Source organism: Penicillium samsonianum (assembly GCF_028829775.1).
Source record: "Penicillium samsonianum strain IBT 33392 chromosome Unknown utg000005l_segment0_segment0, whole genome shotgun sequence".
NCBI classification, from domain to species: Eukaryota; Fungi; Ascomycota; class Eurotiomycetes; order Eurotiales; family Aspergillaceae; genus Penicillium; species Penicillium samsonianum.
The window spans coordinates 2,017,416-2,035,825 of NW_026643263.1; the positions used below are offsets into that span (position 1 = coordinate 2,017,416).

The following is an 18,410-nucleotide window of genomic DNA, read 5'->3' on the forward strand; positions in this document are numbered from 1 at the left end:
GATTCTACACATTCGGGCTACTCCAGAGCTCCATCATACATACTAAGCACGGCTGATCGACAGGCTCCATTATTTACCCAATCCGGCTATGTATCTACAGGGCTAGGTATGGCTGTCGATCGTACTTTTGTTATGTCCCTTTGAACCCATTTTCTCGGTTCTCTGACCTTGCATGTGAGTATCTCCACGTGTGTTGTGAGGAATTGGGGGTTTAAGAATATAATGACTTTCAAGTATTAAGATACATCAGCTTCGCGACTTTGCAGAAGAAACTGAGAGCATTATTGGCCATTTCTACTCAGTAGGGGCAATTTCCTTATAGAAAGATGCATAATTACGCTCCCACCAGGGTATGTGGTAGCTATAGTAGTGGCTGGAGGACTACTCAACTGAATGAGATATAATTGTTGGTATTAGGTGCCCCATCTATAAAAACATCGTAGACATGCATTGACACACCATTAGAACACCAAAGGTCATCACTCAGTGATTATTGATCACCGTCAGCAAGTTTTCAACCACCAAAGAAGGATCTGAAGTGCGTCACTTTCACTGTTTGTGATAATTGGTTTGAAACTATCATTTTCAAAGCTATCGCAGATGGCTTATATTGTAGGATACACTTTCTCCATCGACTCAGCATGTTGCTGTATTGGCTGTGTTTCGTTATTTACTCTTGGAATTCATTGAGTAATCCAGGCTAAGCGTCTTCCAGGACTTCGTATATAGTATAAGGTTGACATCTTCTAGACCTACTGTAAGAAGACACTTGGTGCTTGGTGGAATCACAGAACTACGGAATTACGAGAACCCACCTTTTTACCTGACCAATTGGCTAATTTCAAACATTCTCCATAAATTATTTGTGGGTACAGGGACAGCATTTTAGAGAATGTCAATCTCAATATCAATGACGACATCGTGGATCAGCCCCGAACCAGATAGGGCCGCTGCCCTCTCTGCCCTCTCGCGTAAACAGATGACCCGTATAAAGTATCTGAAAGGGTTAATCATGATCCCTACAACCTCCAAGAAATAGCGCAAATCTCGCTGAATCCCCGAAAATGGGTTGGATTTGCGCAATTCGTCTCCAGGGTATCTCCCTTGATATGGGACGGTTTCTTGAAATATGAAATCTCGACAATATGCGTGAAAAAAGATTTACAACTTAAGTTTGTTTGCTCACATATACACAGCTTTGGGGACTCAATTGTTTTCTCCATATCAATATCAAAATCACCATCTATCAGGTCCAGGATAATTGTTCCGCGATGGTCCCCGTTCCTGGGTGGGACCGACTAGCTCAGGTACGCGATGCACTCCATTCTATTAATTCTACTTTTTTTCCTCCTTTTTTTTCTTTGGCACGCAATGATGATATTTTATCTGTGACTTACCTTTCATGGTGAAATTTGATACCTTATGTTTCAAGACGGGTCTCTGAGTGTGCCAATTTTACCTTGTGTTTTATATGCTGTGTCTTATTACGTGTCCATGCTAACTCAAGTGAAGTCTCTAGGTATCTTGTCGGAAATAATAGGGCTTGATCTTTTAATATCATTATAATGTTTACGACATTCAAAAAATACTATGGTGCTGGGGTAGATGTTTCCCACCTCTTTTAAGCATATGGTACTCTGGGTTCGGCGCCGTCTTCGCTAGATAGCTGCTGAATAACTTCATTTATAACCCATTTTTTGAATTTATATTTCTTCATGGTACTCCCGTATATCACCTGACAAAGTAATTAATTTGTTGATCAAACCAATTGCTGATTCACCCAACTGCTGATAAATGATTATTTAAATCCGTACTTAAATCCGTAATTCCGCGATATCACGATGGTCGGCCAAAATTACCCCTAGCTACCCGTGGGCGGATTACAAGCCACCGGATTAGCAATTGAGTGATAAGCAAGAGACTACATGTCTATATAAATGACAGATCCGCACCACAAAAGCCATCTGTACAATTAACTCGAACTCCCAAAATGACTGCTCCCCTCACTCAATCCCTGCACGCCATAAGCCGGGCAGCACTATCCAGAACCAGTCCAGCACGCCTGGTATCCACCTGTCAAACCAATCTATATCGAACCCAAACACAAACACCTCGCTCATTCTCCTCCTCAACCCGCAAACAAACCTCAACTCCAGCAGCAAACATGTCCAGCGCTTTAATAGACCTCGCCAAGAACAGGCGCACGATCTATCAACTCGGCAAGGAAAGTCCAGTCCCAGATTCCAAGATCGAAGAGCTTGTCAATGCCGCCATTCTGCATGTCCCCAGTGCATTCAATACTCAATCTACGCGGTTAGTCGTGCTCCTACACGATCAGCACGATAGGCTATGGGATATCGCCATCGAGGCCTTTGAGGTCCTTGTTAAGGCGGGTAAGATTCCGCAGGAGATCTGGGAGAAGCAAACATTGCCTAAGTTGCTTGGTTTTAAGGGGGCATATGGAACGGTACGTACTTTCACTTTTCCCTCCAGAGCTTTCGATCTTGGTTCTCTCTTGAAACTCGCGAGATCCAGTCTTGTCCATAGCTAATCAATACCCAGATCCTCTTCTACGAAGACCCATCACACATCAAACCGATGCAGGAGAAGTTCGCTACCTACAAGGATAATTTCCTGCCGTGGGCGGACCACACCAATGCTATGCATCAGTATTTCCGTATGTTCATTCTTTTCTTTTTCTTCATGTGTCACTTCATTCCTCGTTCTAACGGTTACCAGTCTGGACGGGTCTTGAAGCACTCGGCTTTGGCGCAAACTTGCAGCACTACAGCCCGCTCATTGACGCTGGTGTTGCGAAGCAGTGGGATCTTCCCAGTGAGTGGCGGAATGTTGCTCAGTTAGTCTTTGGGAGTCCTGAGGGTGCTGCTGGGGAGAAAGTGCACAAGCCTGTTGAGGAGAGAGTCAAGGTTTTTGGGAAGCTGTAGTTTAGATATAAATTTAGATGAGGCAGGGATTTGAGTATAGAGTTTGGTATAGATTGAATTAGAGCAGCTCCCTTGCAAAGAAATTCAAATGATTTGTAGATGCCAGTGAAAAGGCCAGTCAACCCCAACCATCGTGCCTTCCTCCCATCGTAGGGATTGTAAGATCCCCCTCCCGAGACTTTGGTCCGAAGAGACATACACATTATTGGATGTCTGCTGGAATGTGCGGGTCTTCGAAAATGTTTGCTATGGGGTCCTCAGTGTCGAATGGTTCAAGCTTTACCCATAGCGAGAAGTTGGAGTTTGTCTGCTTGGACATAAAGCCTCTCAAATTATCCCAAGAACCGCCCATTGCATCTTGATCAAAATCAATATCCTCCGCACTGTCATGGAATTTCAGTCTCAACCCCTGGAGGTTAAGTCCAAGCTCTCGGCAGCCCATGAAGCGTAGCAGCTTATCTCTGAAGTGATAACCACTGACGCACAGCCGCGGGTCCCATGGTAACTCCTGTTCAGTCGAGGGAATACCTATGCCTTTCAAGTCCGCTTGTTCAATAGCTTCTTCGGTTTCTTCATTTTGGCGAACCTTTGGACCCCGAATCCAGAGAAGCTTGACCTCGATGGGTGGAAGTTTGTCGGTCTCGAACGTTGAACCGATGGTCCCAAGGCCGGGCGGTACTTTTTCGCCTGCGGTTTGCATCCAAGCGGGAAAGTTCGACTGGTTGACTGTAGTTCCATTGTTCATTGCCTTGGAACTACCAAAGCGTTTTTTCCAGTTTGACCTGAAAAACCCAGATGAAATATATCGCTGTACCTCCCAGCAACGATTGAACACCTCCAGTTCTCCCTCCTTCGTATCTTTGAAGGGGCCGAGATAGGGAGAGGGGAATTCGACTGTTTCACTTGGGAAAGTGAGATTTAGCTTCTCAAATTCTGATGCGTGGCGCTCTAGAAACTTCGCCTGTTCAGATTTTGTCCGTCTGTTGTTTTCCTCTGCGGTGTTTGCATTGTAAACATGAACGTTAAACGCCATCTTAAATAGCGACCAGGCCACGATCCATTTCTTCTGAAAAGCCTTTCGTAATTCGCTGTCTGTATCCTTGTAAGGCCACGCGGTTTCTGGTTCCTCTACCCGTGCAAGTCTGTCCTTGTTCGCAGCCTTTGAAAGCAGTTGAAACGGTCCGATCTTCCTCAGTCCCCTGGCCGCCCCTCGAAAGTACTGTTCGGCTGCAAGGCACACCCATGAAATTGCAAATTTGCGTAAGTCAGAGGTGTTCTGAAAGCCAAGATATGCAGCCAGCATGGCCTCTTGGCCGTCGGCTTTCAGCCAATCTTTCCCCTCGAGATTCACCGGAACAAAAGAGGTGGCTTTGGTTTGTCGGGCGGCTTTGAGGCTCTTTGTCTTAAGCGAAGCTATCTCTGTCTCTGTCTCTGTCTCTGCGGCGGAGAGAATTTCACCATCCCAGGTATCTTCCTGAGTCTATATTTAAACCCGAGATTAGTCCAAGCTAAATTTGAGCTTGAGTTTCTGTTCTTACTGCCTTCTTGCTTGGGCCCGGAGACCCCGGTGCGGGCGAAGTTGCAGGGCGCTTCCCCTTTGCCTTTTCGGAAGACATTATGTCTCTCTGCTGACTGTCAATAACTCTGTGGCCAGTTGCTCTCTGATGATGAGATCAGGAAGTTTTGTCTTCATGGGAGACATGAACAGTGAAAAGTACTGCTTGGGGACGAGCTCACTGACAATGCCTCCAGAGTGAGAGCAAGCTCATGCGCGTTGCGCAAGGAAAGGATTGGGCCTGTGCTGTGGAGCAAAAGTGCTGATGCTCGAGGAGGATGAATAAAGTAGGTGAGGATGCGATGTAACCTTGGAACCTTGGAAGAAAGCAAGTGAGGTATGAGAAAGGCTGGATGTGAAGTCGATCAGTGTCAAAGGAGGATTGAGTCTCAGGGTAGACCTGGGAGACTTCCCCTAACATAAGGCACGTGGGCAGGAAGTCAGATCCAACGTGTAAGTGCTTCGGGTTTGGATTCACTGCAAACGTGTAGACACCGTTCTGACTAGCAAGTTACGTTGGTATGTTTGTCCACTTTAGCTGTCTCATCTTCCCGGTATTATTTATCATCTTGGTAATACCTATCGTCTTCAATCCCTAGGTATATAGCCGTAAGACTGTCGGTTGTCCTCGAACCCAACGTAGTAGAACTGTTGAAGAGATCCGCCCAGGGTATGATTCCACCGAATTCTACCTAGCGAGCCCATAGATAAAATGCTTACAGCTTTTTACTTAGAGCCTTACAATTAGGCTTTAGGTCAACCCCGATTTGGGAGCGGCTCTCATTAATGTCTCGTCGCATATACTCGTACATGATATTCGTAAGACTTTTATTTCATTTCCTTGCTTTCTATTTCTCTTCACTGCATTGATCTCGACATGAAATATCGGGGAGTGTACCGGGTGTTCAAAGGTGGGACGGGATTTAAGTCCGTTAAAAAATACACCAAATGAGGAGGACGTGCAGAATTCATACGTCGACTCAAAAATGGCAGAAACAGAAACCTCGATTTCGAGGTCCACGTCTTTGTGGACATCATGATGGCCGGATTTCATCTCCGATAAATTGTTCAACGGGAACAGTGCCTAAAAAATAAGGCTCGGGCGTTAGAGAAGATCGCAAATAAACATGAAGCACGATATGATGAGGAGCTTGCCAGCCTCTTACAAGAATATAGCAAGACGGAGTGGGATTTGTACCTCAAAGAATTAAAGCTTCCTGTTGGGTTTGTGAAAGGGTCTTACGATATCTTGCGACAAAATCCAACTTGGTATCTTCGGGAAGAACTAGTTGAAGACTGCGCGAGAAGGGGTGGCTGTTGCGGTCGAAACTGTGGGTGTTGTAAAACTCGCCAGTCAGCAACAAGACGAGCCAAGGGGATTGGACATTGTACTCCTTCGTGTGGGTGTTGTTCGAATGAACGAGGCTTCGAGTATACTGCGTACGAGAGGCAGAAAATGGCCACTGATCTTAAGAAGGCATTGAACGATAATAACCCAGCATATCTTGTCAAGATGGCAGAGGGTTATTTTCTGAAACCCCGGGGCGGAATATTGCAGTGGAACTGAATATTTAGAATGGTTTGAATACCAGGAAAATGTTGCTTACAGATTCAACACCTATACTACTAAGTAGTGACTATTGCTGCTAGAATACATTTAATTGCAAGGTCTAAGAAGCTATGCTCAGAAAAATAGCAGTGTATATGTAGCTTGTTGATATAGAAGCAAAAGATATACACTAAGTCGGCCTCAATCAATCACTGGATGATTACTAGAGGGCTTCAATAACTCAAATCTCTGCTCCCGTAGTAGCATCCCTCAACATATATAGATGTGCCATAAGAAGATGGTTTCTTCATAGGTGGAGTGGAACACCTATAGAACCCGCTGGTCGATCGTGTATTCCACGATTTGGCAGTCGGGGAAATCATGTACCGCCCTCTTCTAGGTATACCGAGTCACCTTTTTCGAAGAGCAATCTGGATGGCGGCAAAAGATTTCACCTTGGTAGATCATGGGATTTTCTACCACTAGGTTTCGTGTGGTTGACCTTCGCGATTCAAGGGTAAGACTAAAGATATGTTAGCTAAACATCACTCCATATTGGATGTAACATACGTGGTCAATAGAATTAAGGATGGCTGCTGTCCCCTCGGGATGACCATTCGTAAGTTGCCACAAACGCGTCTGTGCCGCTTCTGTGTGTAGAATTGACGTGTCATGATTGTGAACGATTTTGGTGCTAGGACGGGGCCAACGCGGAACTGGGGTTCGTCTTTCTTTATTGCGGCATCGGTTTTCAAAGATAGGTTTCCCAGCGTGGAGGCATGAAGGCTCTCTTCAGTACCTTCCATCATTGTCCTATGTTTGTGAGATCCAGTCATCATCCCACAGTGAACACAGGGCGACATCTCGTCGGCACCTTTGTTGAAGAACCCTTGTACCAAAGGGAACGCCAAGTTCAACCCCAAAGTGTCTTTCCCCCAAGGAATATCAATCCTCTCTCGGATCTCCTCAATAAATGACCAAACGCAAGGTCTGACAAACTTGTGAGAGAACATCGGCTTCTCCAGAGTCCCCAGCAAGATAATGAACAACCCTTCTAGAAGATTGAGATACCCTCCTTCGATAGGAGTATCGAAGGCCGCCAGAACCCGAGCATACGCTTTCTTCCTTGCCCAAGTTTCTTGTACAGCAGTGACCTCCGACTTCTTAACCATATTGCCGGTTGCCTGTGTGTTCCAATTCGAACCCGAATTTTCACACTCGATCCCACGTATATTGCGGTAATGACGTCACCTTCTCTGGTTTCCTCCTCCACCACAATAAACACATATATTCCCATCCAGCCTTCCATTTCCACATCAGGCAAGGCAAGCCAATCCATGGGACCTGCCGGTCAAAGCGTAACCTCCGCGAATGACGAAAATGAATGGCAACCCATGGGCGTAGGCGAGAGGTGCAGAGTCTTCTTGCGTCCGTCCGGCGCGCACGTGGCCATTTCGATCGAAATCCACAGGCCATCTTTTACTCCGTTCGACTGCGGTGACAGTTTTCATGGCCATGTAAACGTGTTCGTCAGAGAGTTTAACCCCATTGAAGGGGGGGGGGTGCGACCCAGATGTGGTGGTCCCCAAACCAATCCGAGCACACTAATGTAACATTTTCGCATCATCCTCCAGTGGAATATCTGAACGATTGCTTCATGCTCTTGGGGGTGTTGATGTTCAGCTTGGTTTTCAGTTGACTTTGACTTCACCCACGGCTTTGAGAGCAACTTGGACACCGCATGAGACCGTATCTGATGTCTTGTGGTAGCCAGTATCGGCTGATTTAAAACCAGCGAAGCGATTATCCACTATCTGTGCCCCTTAATCATAAGCAAATGCTTGGTTGGGCGTTTCAAAAGCTCTAATCAGTTCTTCGTTTGTGGATCGGCTATAATATGGCTATTGTAAGTAGGTATTCCATAATATCTAAGATAGAAATAGCATTCTTACCGCTTCTCTTTCTCTCGCCATATTAGCACGTAGCCCTTGATTGCCGCAAAGGCAACTAGGCCAACAACGAGGACCAGAACGGTCATAAATAGCCGAGTTCCAAAATATTCGCTATTGATTGTTTATCTTGAGAAAGATGAAGTACTGCTCATCTGCTGCAATGCCATAGACAGTTGAATTTGTCTTCTCAAGTTCTTTCCGTCTTTGATGTACACATCCTTTGACCAAGTTAGATTATGTACTCCAGACTTGGAAGTAAAGATAGTAGAAGCCACTTACCCACATATCCGAGTGCCTGAGATACTCTAATCAAAGGCCATGGTGGGTGTCAAGTGCCAAGTGATGTAGTGTTGTGAGAAAGAGAAAAGAAATTGTTGAACGATATGGATGGGAAATGGGAAGTAGGAAGGAAGTTGCGGCTTAGACTCTTGTTTATATATCTAAGTACTACACGGCAGTCACGTCAGCTCACTCTCATATTTTATTGATACATACATACATGTACATGTGCGTTGTTTTCATCTTACCATGCCTTATACTACCTTGTATCAATACGATCAGTAGTAGAAAAGGTGATGCACTTACTACATATGTATATATGTACGTGACTAGAACAAGAAGTGATCAACAGAAGTAATGATAAATTGCTGATGATAATCTAAGTACTGCCATGAAGCTCTCTAAATAGCTTTATGAAGACAAAGGGACAAAGTAACAAAGGCCTGAACCCCACAAAGGGGCAAAGAGAGGTCTGACAAGCTGCATGTAACTGTATCAAAAAGTACGTATGAAGTTATTTGACAATTTTCCTACTACGGATCACTTATATGTCCATTTTCATGAGTCCCAGATCTATTCACGTTGAAAGATCAGGTAGTCCACATTAACTGTGTATTCATCGGTCAGTTTTAAGCCGTTTCTACCACCTATAATCTAGCTACAACACCAATAAGGGGAGGAATATCTAAACAAAAGACAACTAAAAAGACGTGATAAGGCCGTATATGCGGCCGACTATTCTTGTTCTATATCCATGGTTAAGCGGGCAAGAAATTGTCCAATGAGACAAATACTCGCAATGGCTGATCTTTCCATGCGCCTGGCACTTTACGTGCTATAACTCAACAGACGATGGTATTCCAACATTATACACTATATCTACCACTTTGTTTGAGACAAAATCAAAAGCGCATTGAAAGATCAGTGAAGTTCAAATTTCTGATTTGTACATATGTGTGGATCGAGGACACAGTTGCCCATGTTCTATTTCCTTTCCCAAACCTCCTCATCCATCAGGTTCTCAATTATCTTCCCCCCTTGCTCAGGTGCAACCCCCGAGAACCGCGCAGCTTATTGTAAGCAACCTCGAAGAACAGAGGGTGCTTTGGATTCCGTAAATCATCAGGGCCCCAGACTTTCTCCGGTGGCAAAGTCAGCAAGACCATTTCGTAGCTGGTCTGGTCATCTGGCTGAGTTGCGTCGGCAAAATACTTCCACCTCATCCGCCGATCAAATTCCTCAGAGTCGGCTGTCCGGTGTGTGTTGGAGCTGGCTTTCGATTCGCGAAGACTCATCGAAAGATCGTCGTCTTAGGGTTCCTCTAGGTTTTGCTAGGCGCACTAGTATTGTAGCGCAATCTCGAGCGTCTGATTTGTATTTTTAGATTGACCGTCGGCCGGTTGTAGTAAGCCGTATGGTCTGCGAGGTGGTACCCTAATTTCCAGACGGGTGGGGCATTTCCTGATATACTGCTTGAGGAGTTTGGCTCCTTTGTAGAAACAGATTCTCTTGAGATGCCTGATTGTCCAGGCTTCAGACTATGGCTGTTTGCTGGCAGACTGAGTATTGTTGAGATGACGTTTTCAGGGTATAAATACCCTGCCATTGCTGGTTTGAATATATCATGATTCTTCCTCTTCTTTCTCTCCGGCCAGTAGTAGATTGAACATATCCCTTTCAAACGCTGCCAGCAGCGATTGTAGCCCTAATGTCTTCAGGGGTTCGGCTTGCTCGGACTATTCCGTTACGGTCAAAGTCGCCGGGGAACTTCTAGGCTCCTTTCCTGCTTTATCGTAGTCGTTGTCATTTTAGAATGCAGGCCGGTTTCGGGTTTAGTCTGATCGCGGAAGCGCCGTTTTAGATCCTCCAGGAATCGCCTCCAAGTCAACAATCTCTTTACCTACTTGTAAGATGTGTTGATCCAAATCCAAATGTTAGTAGGGCTATCCTTTCAAAGAGTACCCTTGACTAGAGAACATACTCGTAAACAACGACCAAATGACTGCGCTTCCTGGCTCCAACTCCATCCTAGAGCTGAGAGAATCACAAGGTCACAGGCTTCATGGAGATTGAGCCCCACTAAGCCGATGTCACACGTAATTACCGGGATTTTGAAGACCTCTTTACCAAGCCTTTCTCCACAGCTCATTGTTTTCTTTGTTTTGTCTTTAGTGAGAGGAAGACTGCAAGCTCTTCCTCGTATAGTGTATGTCATATATACATAGGATGCGGCGAAGTTTGTCCTCATGGCCAGCCCAGAACTGTCGCACTCCGGTTCTCAGCATGAGGAAGTGATCCCTGGCCCATGGCGTCTTAGCTTCGCCGATGATCTTGATGGCAGCACTAGCGTTCATGATAACAATGTCGGAACTCTTGCGTGTGCAGATCGTGCAGCTGAACTAGCCGCCTTGGAGTCCCCAGTTTGTAGGTTATGCCCTTGTGTTTGAAGGCATGCTGTGACTGTTTGTCCCAGGCGTTCGTTCAAGCGCCCTTGTAGCCCTGTCTCGTCTCCCACTACTAGCTGTTCTCGTGGGACAGAGTTGTCTGCACCCTGGCCACTCATAGTCACATCGAGGGTTCGCTTATCGAGCGCAGCTTTCTTTTGAAAGAAGTATTTTGCTTTATCGTTTTTCCAGAACGTGTCAACTGTAATGCTGGTCTGAAGAAAGCAAGAGTGCGGATCTGTCTGGGGATAGGGTCTGGTTCTCCTTTCCTTCCAGTGCCGTGGGAAGTTTGCCATCCTGTCTCTGGCCCTTGACCTTATTGGAGCTAGAATCGATGATTTCATTTACCTCCTGGTAAAAAGTCGCGATCGGGTCCTGAGTCAACTTCCCAAGTAGATCGAGTAGGTCAGGATGGTTCTCAACCTGTCCGTTTGTGACCTTTTTCCATCTCAATCGCTGGCTCTCGAGCATTGACTGCTAGCTGAAAACTGACCTTCTCGGCAATTCTTTCAAAGCAGAGGGAGATTCAGTCAGGCCGGTGGGCGATCCGCTCGAACCAGAGATTGATTCGCTTAGGCCAGTCATCGATTCGTTCAGGCCAGAGGTCGATTCCGTTGGGTCGGTCGCACATTCGTTCAGCGTAGAGGTAGAGCTGCCTAGAACGTTCGCAGTCTGGCCCGGGGCATCTACAGGGCCATGTCTCGAGTTTCGAAACTGGTCGTGCAACTCCGGGATCCATGGCGCCTGAGGTGAGTGGAAAATGCCATTGTGGAGCAAAACATCGATGCGACCCGTCTGCGCCCAGAATCTTACGCCATGGTTCTCGGTAGATTTGGCATTGCATCCTTCCGGCAGTTCTTGAAATGCAGTCAACATGAAGACGATCTTGTGAGTTCACCAAGGGCTTATAACATACTCTTCAATACGGCTGGGTCGATTTTGGTATTGCCCGCCCCGCATTCAAGGCCCTGGCAATACCACCCTGGGCAATTTTGGAACCCATCAGGATAGAACCAAACAGTAGCTTCCATGGGTCTATCATTCTGGAAGGATTTAAGAATACAACAGGACTCAGAAATGAGGCGCATAATTATTCAAGGTTAACACCGAATTTTGATGTGTACTGATATGCCTGTGGCTAAGATCTTGATTTGACACTTTAATGACTGTGACAAAATGTGATAAACTCTATTAGGGCGGGAATAACTAATTAAAGACCACGAGGAGTGACCGGATAGGAATTGGATATCGTTTGTTCACAAGCACTGCAATCGAGCCCTACTAATAACAAAAACACATGCGTCACGTACACGTACACACTAACGCAAAACCACAAGTGGAATATAGGGCATAACAGAGCTGCGAGAATATTTCAAGAAGTCTATATGTGCAAACCAGGGAAGTTGGACCGACATCACCGCGTCGAAAGTTCGTAAGGTCCTTGTCGGGAGACTTGCGAATGGTCCGTCGAATTTTGCGCGCCTTGTTCGGACTGAGAGGTCTGCTGGAAGCTTTGCTCGTATCCTGAGGTTTGTGTTGAGGTCTGTGGGAAGGCAAGGGCTCGGTCGTAGCCCAACTCATGCAATATGCTAGGTTTGGTGTCAGGAACTTCCACGGGTGCCGTGGTTATTATTGGGAGCGGGGGTTGCTGTAAAGACCCATCTGCCGTTGCACTGTCCTGACTTGCAGTTCGGTTATATTGTTGACGACGACGTAGGATAAACCAACAAGCAGCGGCAATGATCGCCAAAGCAGCAACACCACAGCCTGCGCCAATTCCTGCCTTGGCGCCGGTTGAGAGACCGGTGCTGCCGGTTGAGGCCGTCAAGTTGGTCGTGGAAGAATTTGTGGATGCAAGTGACGTCCAAGCGTTTTTCCAAGTAGGTTCCCAGCTATTCCCAGAGGCTGAGATGGTGGTGTCACTAGTGCTAATGTCGACAACATTCTCAATATAAGAGTAGTCTGGTCCGGGGGCTTGAGCCAAAAACCAGGATTTCTGGGACCAGTTGACGCCGACGAAAGCTGCCTGTAGAAAAGCACGACCAAGTGCTGGATTGGAGTCGGTGCCCATGCATGGAAAGTATTGCGTGGGGTTGGTCACTAGGGGGGCTTCCAGTGTAAGGTTTAGAAGAGCGAAAGGAACCTTTATGGTGATATCCGCAGTGTTAACACCATTCTTGGTGAAAGTAAAAGCCAAGTAGCTGGGCGAGGTCACAATTTTGGTATATTGCGAATTGGTTGTGTCCCAAAAGTAGAGGCCCAGAGCGGAATCGTAAGTGACAGGCAGTTTGGCGGCAATGGCGTCGCACGAACTTTGGGGTAGATAGATATATGGGTTTGCTGGGTCCACTGCTACCGTGAAACCAGACGTCAAAGAGGAATTGCTCTGTGCAAGCAACCCCGTCATATTAGAGGAATTCCAGGGCGAGCCCCCGTTTGCAACGCCGATACTTATGTCGAGCAATTCAATTGGAAGCTTCCCACTGTCGACTGGCTGCGCAGAAACATCCCCAAAGACTCGACTTTTGTCGTATCCCCCAAGCTTAAGAGAACCGGGAATGCCGAAGGAGGCAGAGCCAATATGCATTCCGTACGAATAGGACGGGATTTTTCCTTCTTCGTAGAGGTAACTGGGGACGAAAGTGCCATTGATAGCCGGGTATGGGTCGTTGGTGAATGTTTGGTTGATGTCCGTACATCCTAGGGAAAGGACACCCACTTCCAAGGGGTAGTTCTTTCCACCGGGATAGGTCTGGTACCCCTGTGAAATGGTAACCAAATCCACAGATTGCACAACCGTGCCTCCAATGTCTATGGAGTCTAGCGCTGATTGTTTCACAGCGTTGATAGGCACTGCGTTGGTATATCCGAGTTGCATACTGGACCAACCACCTTGATGTGGATCATAAATAGAGGTATCGTCATATTTAGATGAATCTGCGGTGTCGAAAAGACCAGCCTGATCCCCGTAGCAGATAGATGATATGTCCGTCGTGTTTTTGCAAAGTGTAGAGAGGAGAATTGTACTCGCCCAAGCTCCTCCGGGATACAACGCGATCTTTGTGTCGTTGCCGCCAATTCTCACGCTGACGGCTTGCCAAGGGCCATCAGGTCCAAATTGCTCAGAGGACCAAGTCATGCTCCAAGGACCTCGGGCAAGAGAACCATCGATGTACAAACCCCAAAGGAGGGCCACGGCCCAGAACAATGGATGCTTCATTTCTGATTAAAAAGGAGAGTTAGCCGAATCTCTACATGCTAAAATTCCGTCTCATAGAATATCAAAGTACGTGTGAATAAGTTTGAAGTAAACAAATGTGACTTACCTGTAGGGTTTGAAGGGAAGCTTGGAAGGGGAGAACAGGAACCACGGTTCGTTTAGGTGTATTCTGACGATCAGATGAGGGTTCGTTCGGCGTTTCGTCAGATTTATTTGACAGGAGATCTTCTGAGCAAGCACGCGAAATTCAACAGAAATAGAATCGACACGACTCGATGCCGGTAACAGGGTATTTTTTCAACAACCGCCGTGGACGGACGCATGAGAAAAACCGGGAAATTGGAGAGAGATTTTGGGCAGAGCACGCGTAGGACCCTATTGTGCATTGACTGTTTTAGCCGCATGGGCTCAACTCGTGGAAATTGGCTAAACACGCACTAATGCACAGTCTACTAAGTACAATATAGGGGCAGTAGGATGGCCTGATCGCCCTCCCCAGCATAGGTAACAATCCCACACAGATTTCGATTTGTCATCGATCGCCAAATAACGATCGGCTCTGACCATTGCTAAACAAAGCATAGCATTGCACTGATGATCCAGTTGACCTGCCTCTAAAAGACGGGAGATTTAACAAAGAGCAGGACTACATATACGTGGGTGGGTGGTAATATAATACCAATCGTATATGTCATAAGATCCCTAAATAAGGAATACTAATTTATAGACCTGGTTTCGGTTGTGGACAGAATTTGGTCGAAACCGGAAGCGGCAGACTATAGAGAATAAGCCTATTGTCCGATAGATCTTTATTAACAAGGCTCTACCCGCCGCCCAGACCTTTCCATTGTCGATCGCGGACCGGCCAGCTCAGTGATGGCGTACCGCCCCCAATCAGTGTACGCTAGCAAAGTTAGCGTGGTTTTAGGTCCTGAAATGAGGGGCGCTTGCCCAATCTACCCCACCCGTAGGGTGATTGCAATATTCCTATTGGTGTTTTTTGGTTCTTGCTAGCGCATAAACGAGTCATGGCTAAGACACTCGCTTCGATTACGGCACAGATTTTGGGTCCCCTGAGCCTCCTCGTGTGTTCTGGGTCATTATCCCAGCGGTTGGCTTGCTGTCATTTCTCTTCAATCTGGCTTGGAGGCTGACAGGCCCAAGAGAAAATATTCCTTCGATAACTCACTACAATCCATAAATCTAGGACATTGATGGCTTATCGCTAGATTTTGCAAGCGATCATGTTAATCATGTCCGCAAGGTCTCCCAAAACCTTCCGCGCTGTATTCGTCCTGATATCCGTCACATTGCTGGTGGTGACTTTTCTTCGAGTTCGGGGCTCCTCGAGCTATCTTAGCCCTCAACTTACCATTCATTTCGGGAAAGAAGTCGACTGGTCTCGCTTTGCATATACACAATATGTCACCGACACGAATTATCTGTGCAACTCGGTTATGCTATTTGAGGCCCTGCATCGTCTCGGCAGCAAACCCGATCGCTTAATGATGTACCCCGACTATTTCTCGGTCGCTGATGACGATGATTCAAGACAGGCGGAACTACTCCGCATCGCTCGGGATAAATACGGAGTCAAGCTTAAGCCCATTCAAGTGCAAAGCAGGAACGGGGGTGATCGTAAGTCATCCTTCCCCGCTGCGGAGTACACTATGATGACTTTGCGGGACCGCCTTTTTTTTATGTCCCTCTCAACTAATATCAGCCGCAGAAACATGGGCCGAGAGCTATACGAAGCTTCTCGCTTTCAATCAAACACAGTACGATCGTGTTCTTAGCTTAGACTCCGACTCCACTATTCTCCAGGTCTGTAAATCAAAAATATCATCTCATCGTTCCCACTAACCTACCTACAGGCTATGGATGAGCTGTTTCTGCTCCCTCCTTGCCCTGTCGCAATGCCGCGAGCCTACTGGCTTAATCCTGACGACCGAGTCCTAAGCTCCCAAGTGGTTCTCATCCAACCGTCCGAGTTTGAATTCATTCGCATCATGGAGGCAATTGGCAATGCAAGCTCGGGCGACTACGACATGGAGATTGTCAACGATTTGTACAAAGACAGCGCATTCGTTCTGCCACACCGTCGCTACGATCTTTTGACTGGAGAGTTCCGCGGCAAGGAACATGCGGGCTACCTTGGAAACCCATTGGAAGAATGGGATCCCTATGCGATTCTCAACGAGACTAAGTATCTCCATTTCTCCGACTGGCCTGTGCCTAAGGTTTGTGTCGAGATTCCAAATTTGCCTTCTAAATCGACCCAATGATGCTGACTCGCTGTGTTCGATAGCCATGGATCGATGCTCCCAAATATATCATCGATGAAAAGCAACCTACCTGTGATTTCAACCCTCTGACCCAACAAGAAGATGACTGTCGCGCTTTGAATATTTGGTTGGGCATATATGACGACTTTAAGTCACGACGGAAGGTAAGTCATTAGTTCTCGATTCATATCTATTGGTCTGTCTTTTTTTTAACGAAAAATAAAAATACAGAGTATATGTAATACCAACGCGGCGGAAGTGTAATTAATCCACGAGATGTCTTCACCTCCACGGCATAATGCCACTGCATACTTCATATGGGCCCGGTTTATTCCCATATCGTTGGATGCTACATTTCCATCCATTTTCCCTCTTATATCTCCATCGCGATGTACATACATTACTTTGTTTTGGGAGCCAGTCTTTTAAAGTATATATAGAAACTGGGCATACAGACATACTTACGGAAAAGGCAAGCGTTTCGTCATGGTTTTGAATCATCATCTGAAGACCTGTTGGATCAATAAGAAAACGCAACTAGATCAATAAGAAAACGCAACTAGTCCGTCAACCCTATGTACCCGCGGCCTCTAGCCAGATTGCCTTCCCTTCATGTGTGGCTGGTGCCTTCGTCCCTATTAGCCTACTGACCAGCCCTCCTCTCCTTCCTTCCACTGTTGTGCACCTCCACTCTTCTCCTAAGCTCTTGCTCGGTCTTGAGATAATTTCTGGGAAATACGCGCTTTAACTGCTAGATCACATTGTGTACTGCCATCGTACCGGCGAGCATTGGACTCTTGAAGCCACTCTGATTATCTAATTTCGCTCAGCGCCGAGAAGGTCCCGTTTTTTTGCTTTCCTCGCTTTACGACTCCTTGTATTCTGAATGTCCCTAACAATTTCTTGCCCCGTTGATTTGTTTTCTCTCATTGTAACTAATCGGACTTGGCAAGGCCTCGGCCCAGTACACCAGCGAGCTAAACCGTCATAGATTCACCCTCTGTAAACTGAATTACGCCGGCTCAGCCTCATTCACAGCGATAGGATTGACACCCTGGGGGAACTGATTGAATGAACATGCCTTGACGGGGTGCGGGGTTGTCGTGCCGCCAGCAGAATTACCAACTAGGCTATATGTTTACCATTTCCAAGAGCCAAGATATTGGACTTCTGGAAGATGGCGGTTTGCGCAGTTGGCGGTTCGCATCCCTGAGCAGCCACGGCGCGCCGTCTAATCAGCAAGCATCACTTGGTGAGCCAGGGTCGTGAAAAGCGGCACGCGCGGGGTAATTGTGCAGCAACCCGCTCAAGTACGGAGAGAGTAGTATTCTACACGATGGTAAGCAGGGGGACACAAACCGCTCCCATTGCCCCGTTTCTCCGCCCTCCTGCCCCTTCTGGCATGGCGCCCACTGCAGCCGCTTTTTGTTGCCCGATGCCTCCGTTCCTCCCTCTATAACTAAAAGACCGCTTGCCCTCTTGTCAAAACTTCCACGCACTTTCGCTCTTCTTGCCCAGCTGACCCCCTTTCTTCTCGCCCCCACCGACCTCCGACGCATTGGTCTCATCATCTTGACGCACTACCCCTTTCGTTTCACCGAAGATGCCGCTGCTTCCGACCCTCAGCCGTTCTGGCCAGTATGGGCGACGATGCGACCTCAACGCCCAGGGGCATCGGTTCCGAAATGATCAGTCCTCGGTGGCTTTCTGACTCGTACTCCTTCCAACAGAGTGGCAGGGGCTCCCTGCTACGAAAAACGATATGGCAATCTGGTCCAACGCGGAAAACTCGACATTGGCGCTGCAGAGTGGTAACTATGCTGCTTAGTCAGTCCTAACCGCAGCATCACCAAACGAGGTAAAGTAGTATCAGTTGGGATGATGAATTGGCGGCCGGAAGTGGCGCCTATGATCCGATATGTTGAGATACATATATATCGGATTTTAGTCGTACTCAGGGTGAATCATGCTCTTGCTCACTGAGCATGATCGCGGTTTCTCTTTTCCTGAATACCTGGGATGCCTGGGTACTAGGTGTCGCACGTGATCAGATGACAGATAGTTTGGTTGGCTCTCGGTGGTCGATCAGTTAGTTACGGCCCGCAACTGATTGGAGGTGGCGGCTCGGCCCGTTCCAGGAGATATCCCTAGCTATGATTCAGCTTGCTCCTTAAGAGACAG

At 47.0% G+C, this 18,410-nt stretch overlaps 9 protein-coding genes across 9 annotated transcripts; 3 read left to right on the forward strand and 6 right to left on the reverse strand.

Moving 5' to 3' along the window:
• The first annotated feature begins 1,976 nt into the window (after positions 1-1,976).
• Positions 1,977-3,021, forward strand: N7471_009669 (nitroreductase family protein). The gene is made up of 3 exons (XM_057282388.1): positions 1,977-2,467; positions 2,563-2,677; positions 2,740-3,021. The coding sequence occupies exons 1-3, from the start codon at positions 1,991-1,993 to the stop codon at positions 2,943-2,945; spliced, it is 798 nt and encodes a 265-aa protein (XP_057133271.1). The 5' UTR covers positions 1,977-1,990; the 3' UTR covers positions 2,946-3,021.
• Positions 3,022-3,147: 126 nt separating this feature from the next.
• On the reverse strand, positions 3,148-4,561 carry N7471_009670 (SNF2-like protein; the record flags this gene model as incomplete). The annotated part of the gene is made up of 2 exons (XM_057282389.1): positions 3,148-4,425; positions 4,484-4,561. 2 exons carry the CDS (start codon positions 4,559-4,561, stop codon positions 3,148-3,150), a joined length of 1,356 nt encoding a protein of 451 aa, XP_057133272.1.
• Positions 4,562-6,594: 2,033 nt separating this feature from the next.
• On the reverse strand, positions 6,595-7,221 carry N7471_009671 (uncharacterized protein; the record flags this gene model as incomplete). The annotated part of the gene is made up of 1 exon (XM_057282390.1): positions 6,595-7,221. The coding sequence occupies one exon, from the start codon at positions 7,219-7,221 to the stop codon at positions 6,595-6,597; it is 627 nt and encodes a 208-aa protein (XP_057133273.1).
• A 144-nt stretch (positions 7,222-7,365) lies between these two features.
• Positions 7,366-7,566, reverse strand: N7471_009672 (uncharacterized protein; the record flags this gene model as incomplete). The annotated part of the gene is made up of 1 exon (XM_057282391.1): positions 7,366-7,566. One exon carries the CDS (start codon positions 7,564-7,566, stop codon positions 7,366-7,368), a length of 201 nt encoding a protein of 66 aa, XP_057133274.1.
• A 1,739-nt stretch (positions 7,567-9,305) lies between these two features.
• N7471_009673 (SNF2-like protein) lies at positions 9,306-9,575 on the reverse strand (the record flags this gene model as incomplete). Its single annotated transcript, XM_057282392.1, has 1 exon — positions 9,306-9,575. One exon carries the CDS (start codon positions 9,573-9,575, stop codon positions 9,306-9,308), a length of 270 nt encoding a protein of 89 aa, XP_057133275.1.
• A 951-nt stretch (positions 9,576-10,526) lies between these two features.
• On the forward strand, positions 10,527-10,845 carry N7471_009674 (uncharacterized protein; the record flags this gene model as incomplete). The annotated part of the gene is made up of 2 exons (XM_057282393.1): positions 10,527-10,704; positions 10,754-10,845. 2 exons carry the CDS (start codon positions 10,527-10,529, stop codon positions 10,843-10,845), a joined length of 270 nt encoding a protein of 89 aa, XP_057133276.1.
• Positions 10,846-10,922: 77 nt separating this feature from the next.
• On the reverse strand, positions 10,923-11,600 carry N7471_009675 (uncharacterized protein; the record flags this gene model as incomplete). The annotated part of the gene is made up of 2 exons (XM_057282394.1): positions 10,923-11,184; positions 11,218-11,600. The coding sequence occupies 2 exons, from the start codon at positions 11,598-11,600 to the stop codon at positions 10,923-10,925; spliced, it is 645 nt and encodes a 214-aa protein (XP_057133277.1).
• Positions 11,601-12,138: 538 nt separating this feature from the next.
• On the reverse strand, positions 12,139-13,944 carry N7471_009676 (uncharacterized protein; the record flags this gene model as incomplete). The annotated part of the gene is made up of 1 exon (XM_057282395.1): positions 12,139-13,944. One exon carries the CDS (start codon positions 13,942-13,944, stop codon positions 12,139-12,141), a length of 1,806 nt encoding a protein of 601 aa, XP_057133278.1.
• Positions 13,945-15,197: 1,253 nt separating this feature from the next.
• Positions 15,198-16,405, forward strand: N7471_009677 (nucleotide-diphospho-sugar transferase; the record flags this gene model as incomplete). The annotated part of the gene is made up of 4 exons (XM_057282396.1): positions 15,198-15,582; positions 15,674-15,768; positions 15,819-16,184; positions 16,253-16,405. 4 exons carry the CDS (start codon positions 15,198-15,200, stop codon positions 16,403-16,405), a joined length of 999 nt encoding a protein of 332 aa, XP_057133279.1.
• Positions 16,406-18,410: the final 2,005 nt, after the last annotated feature.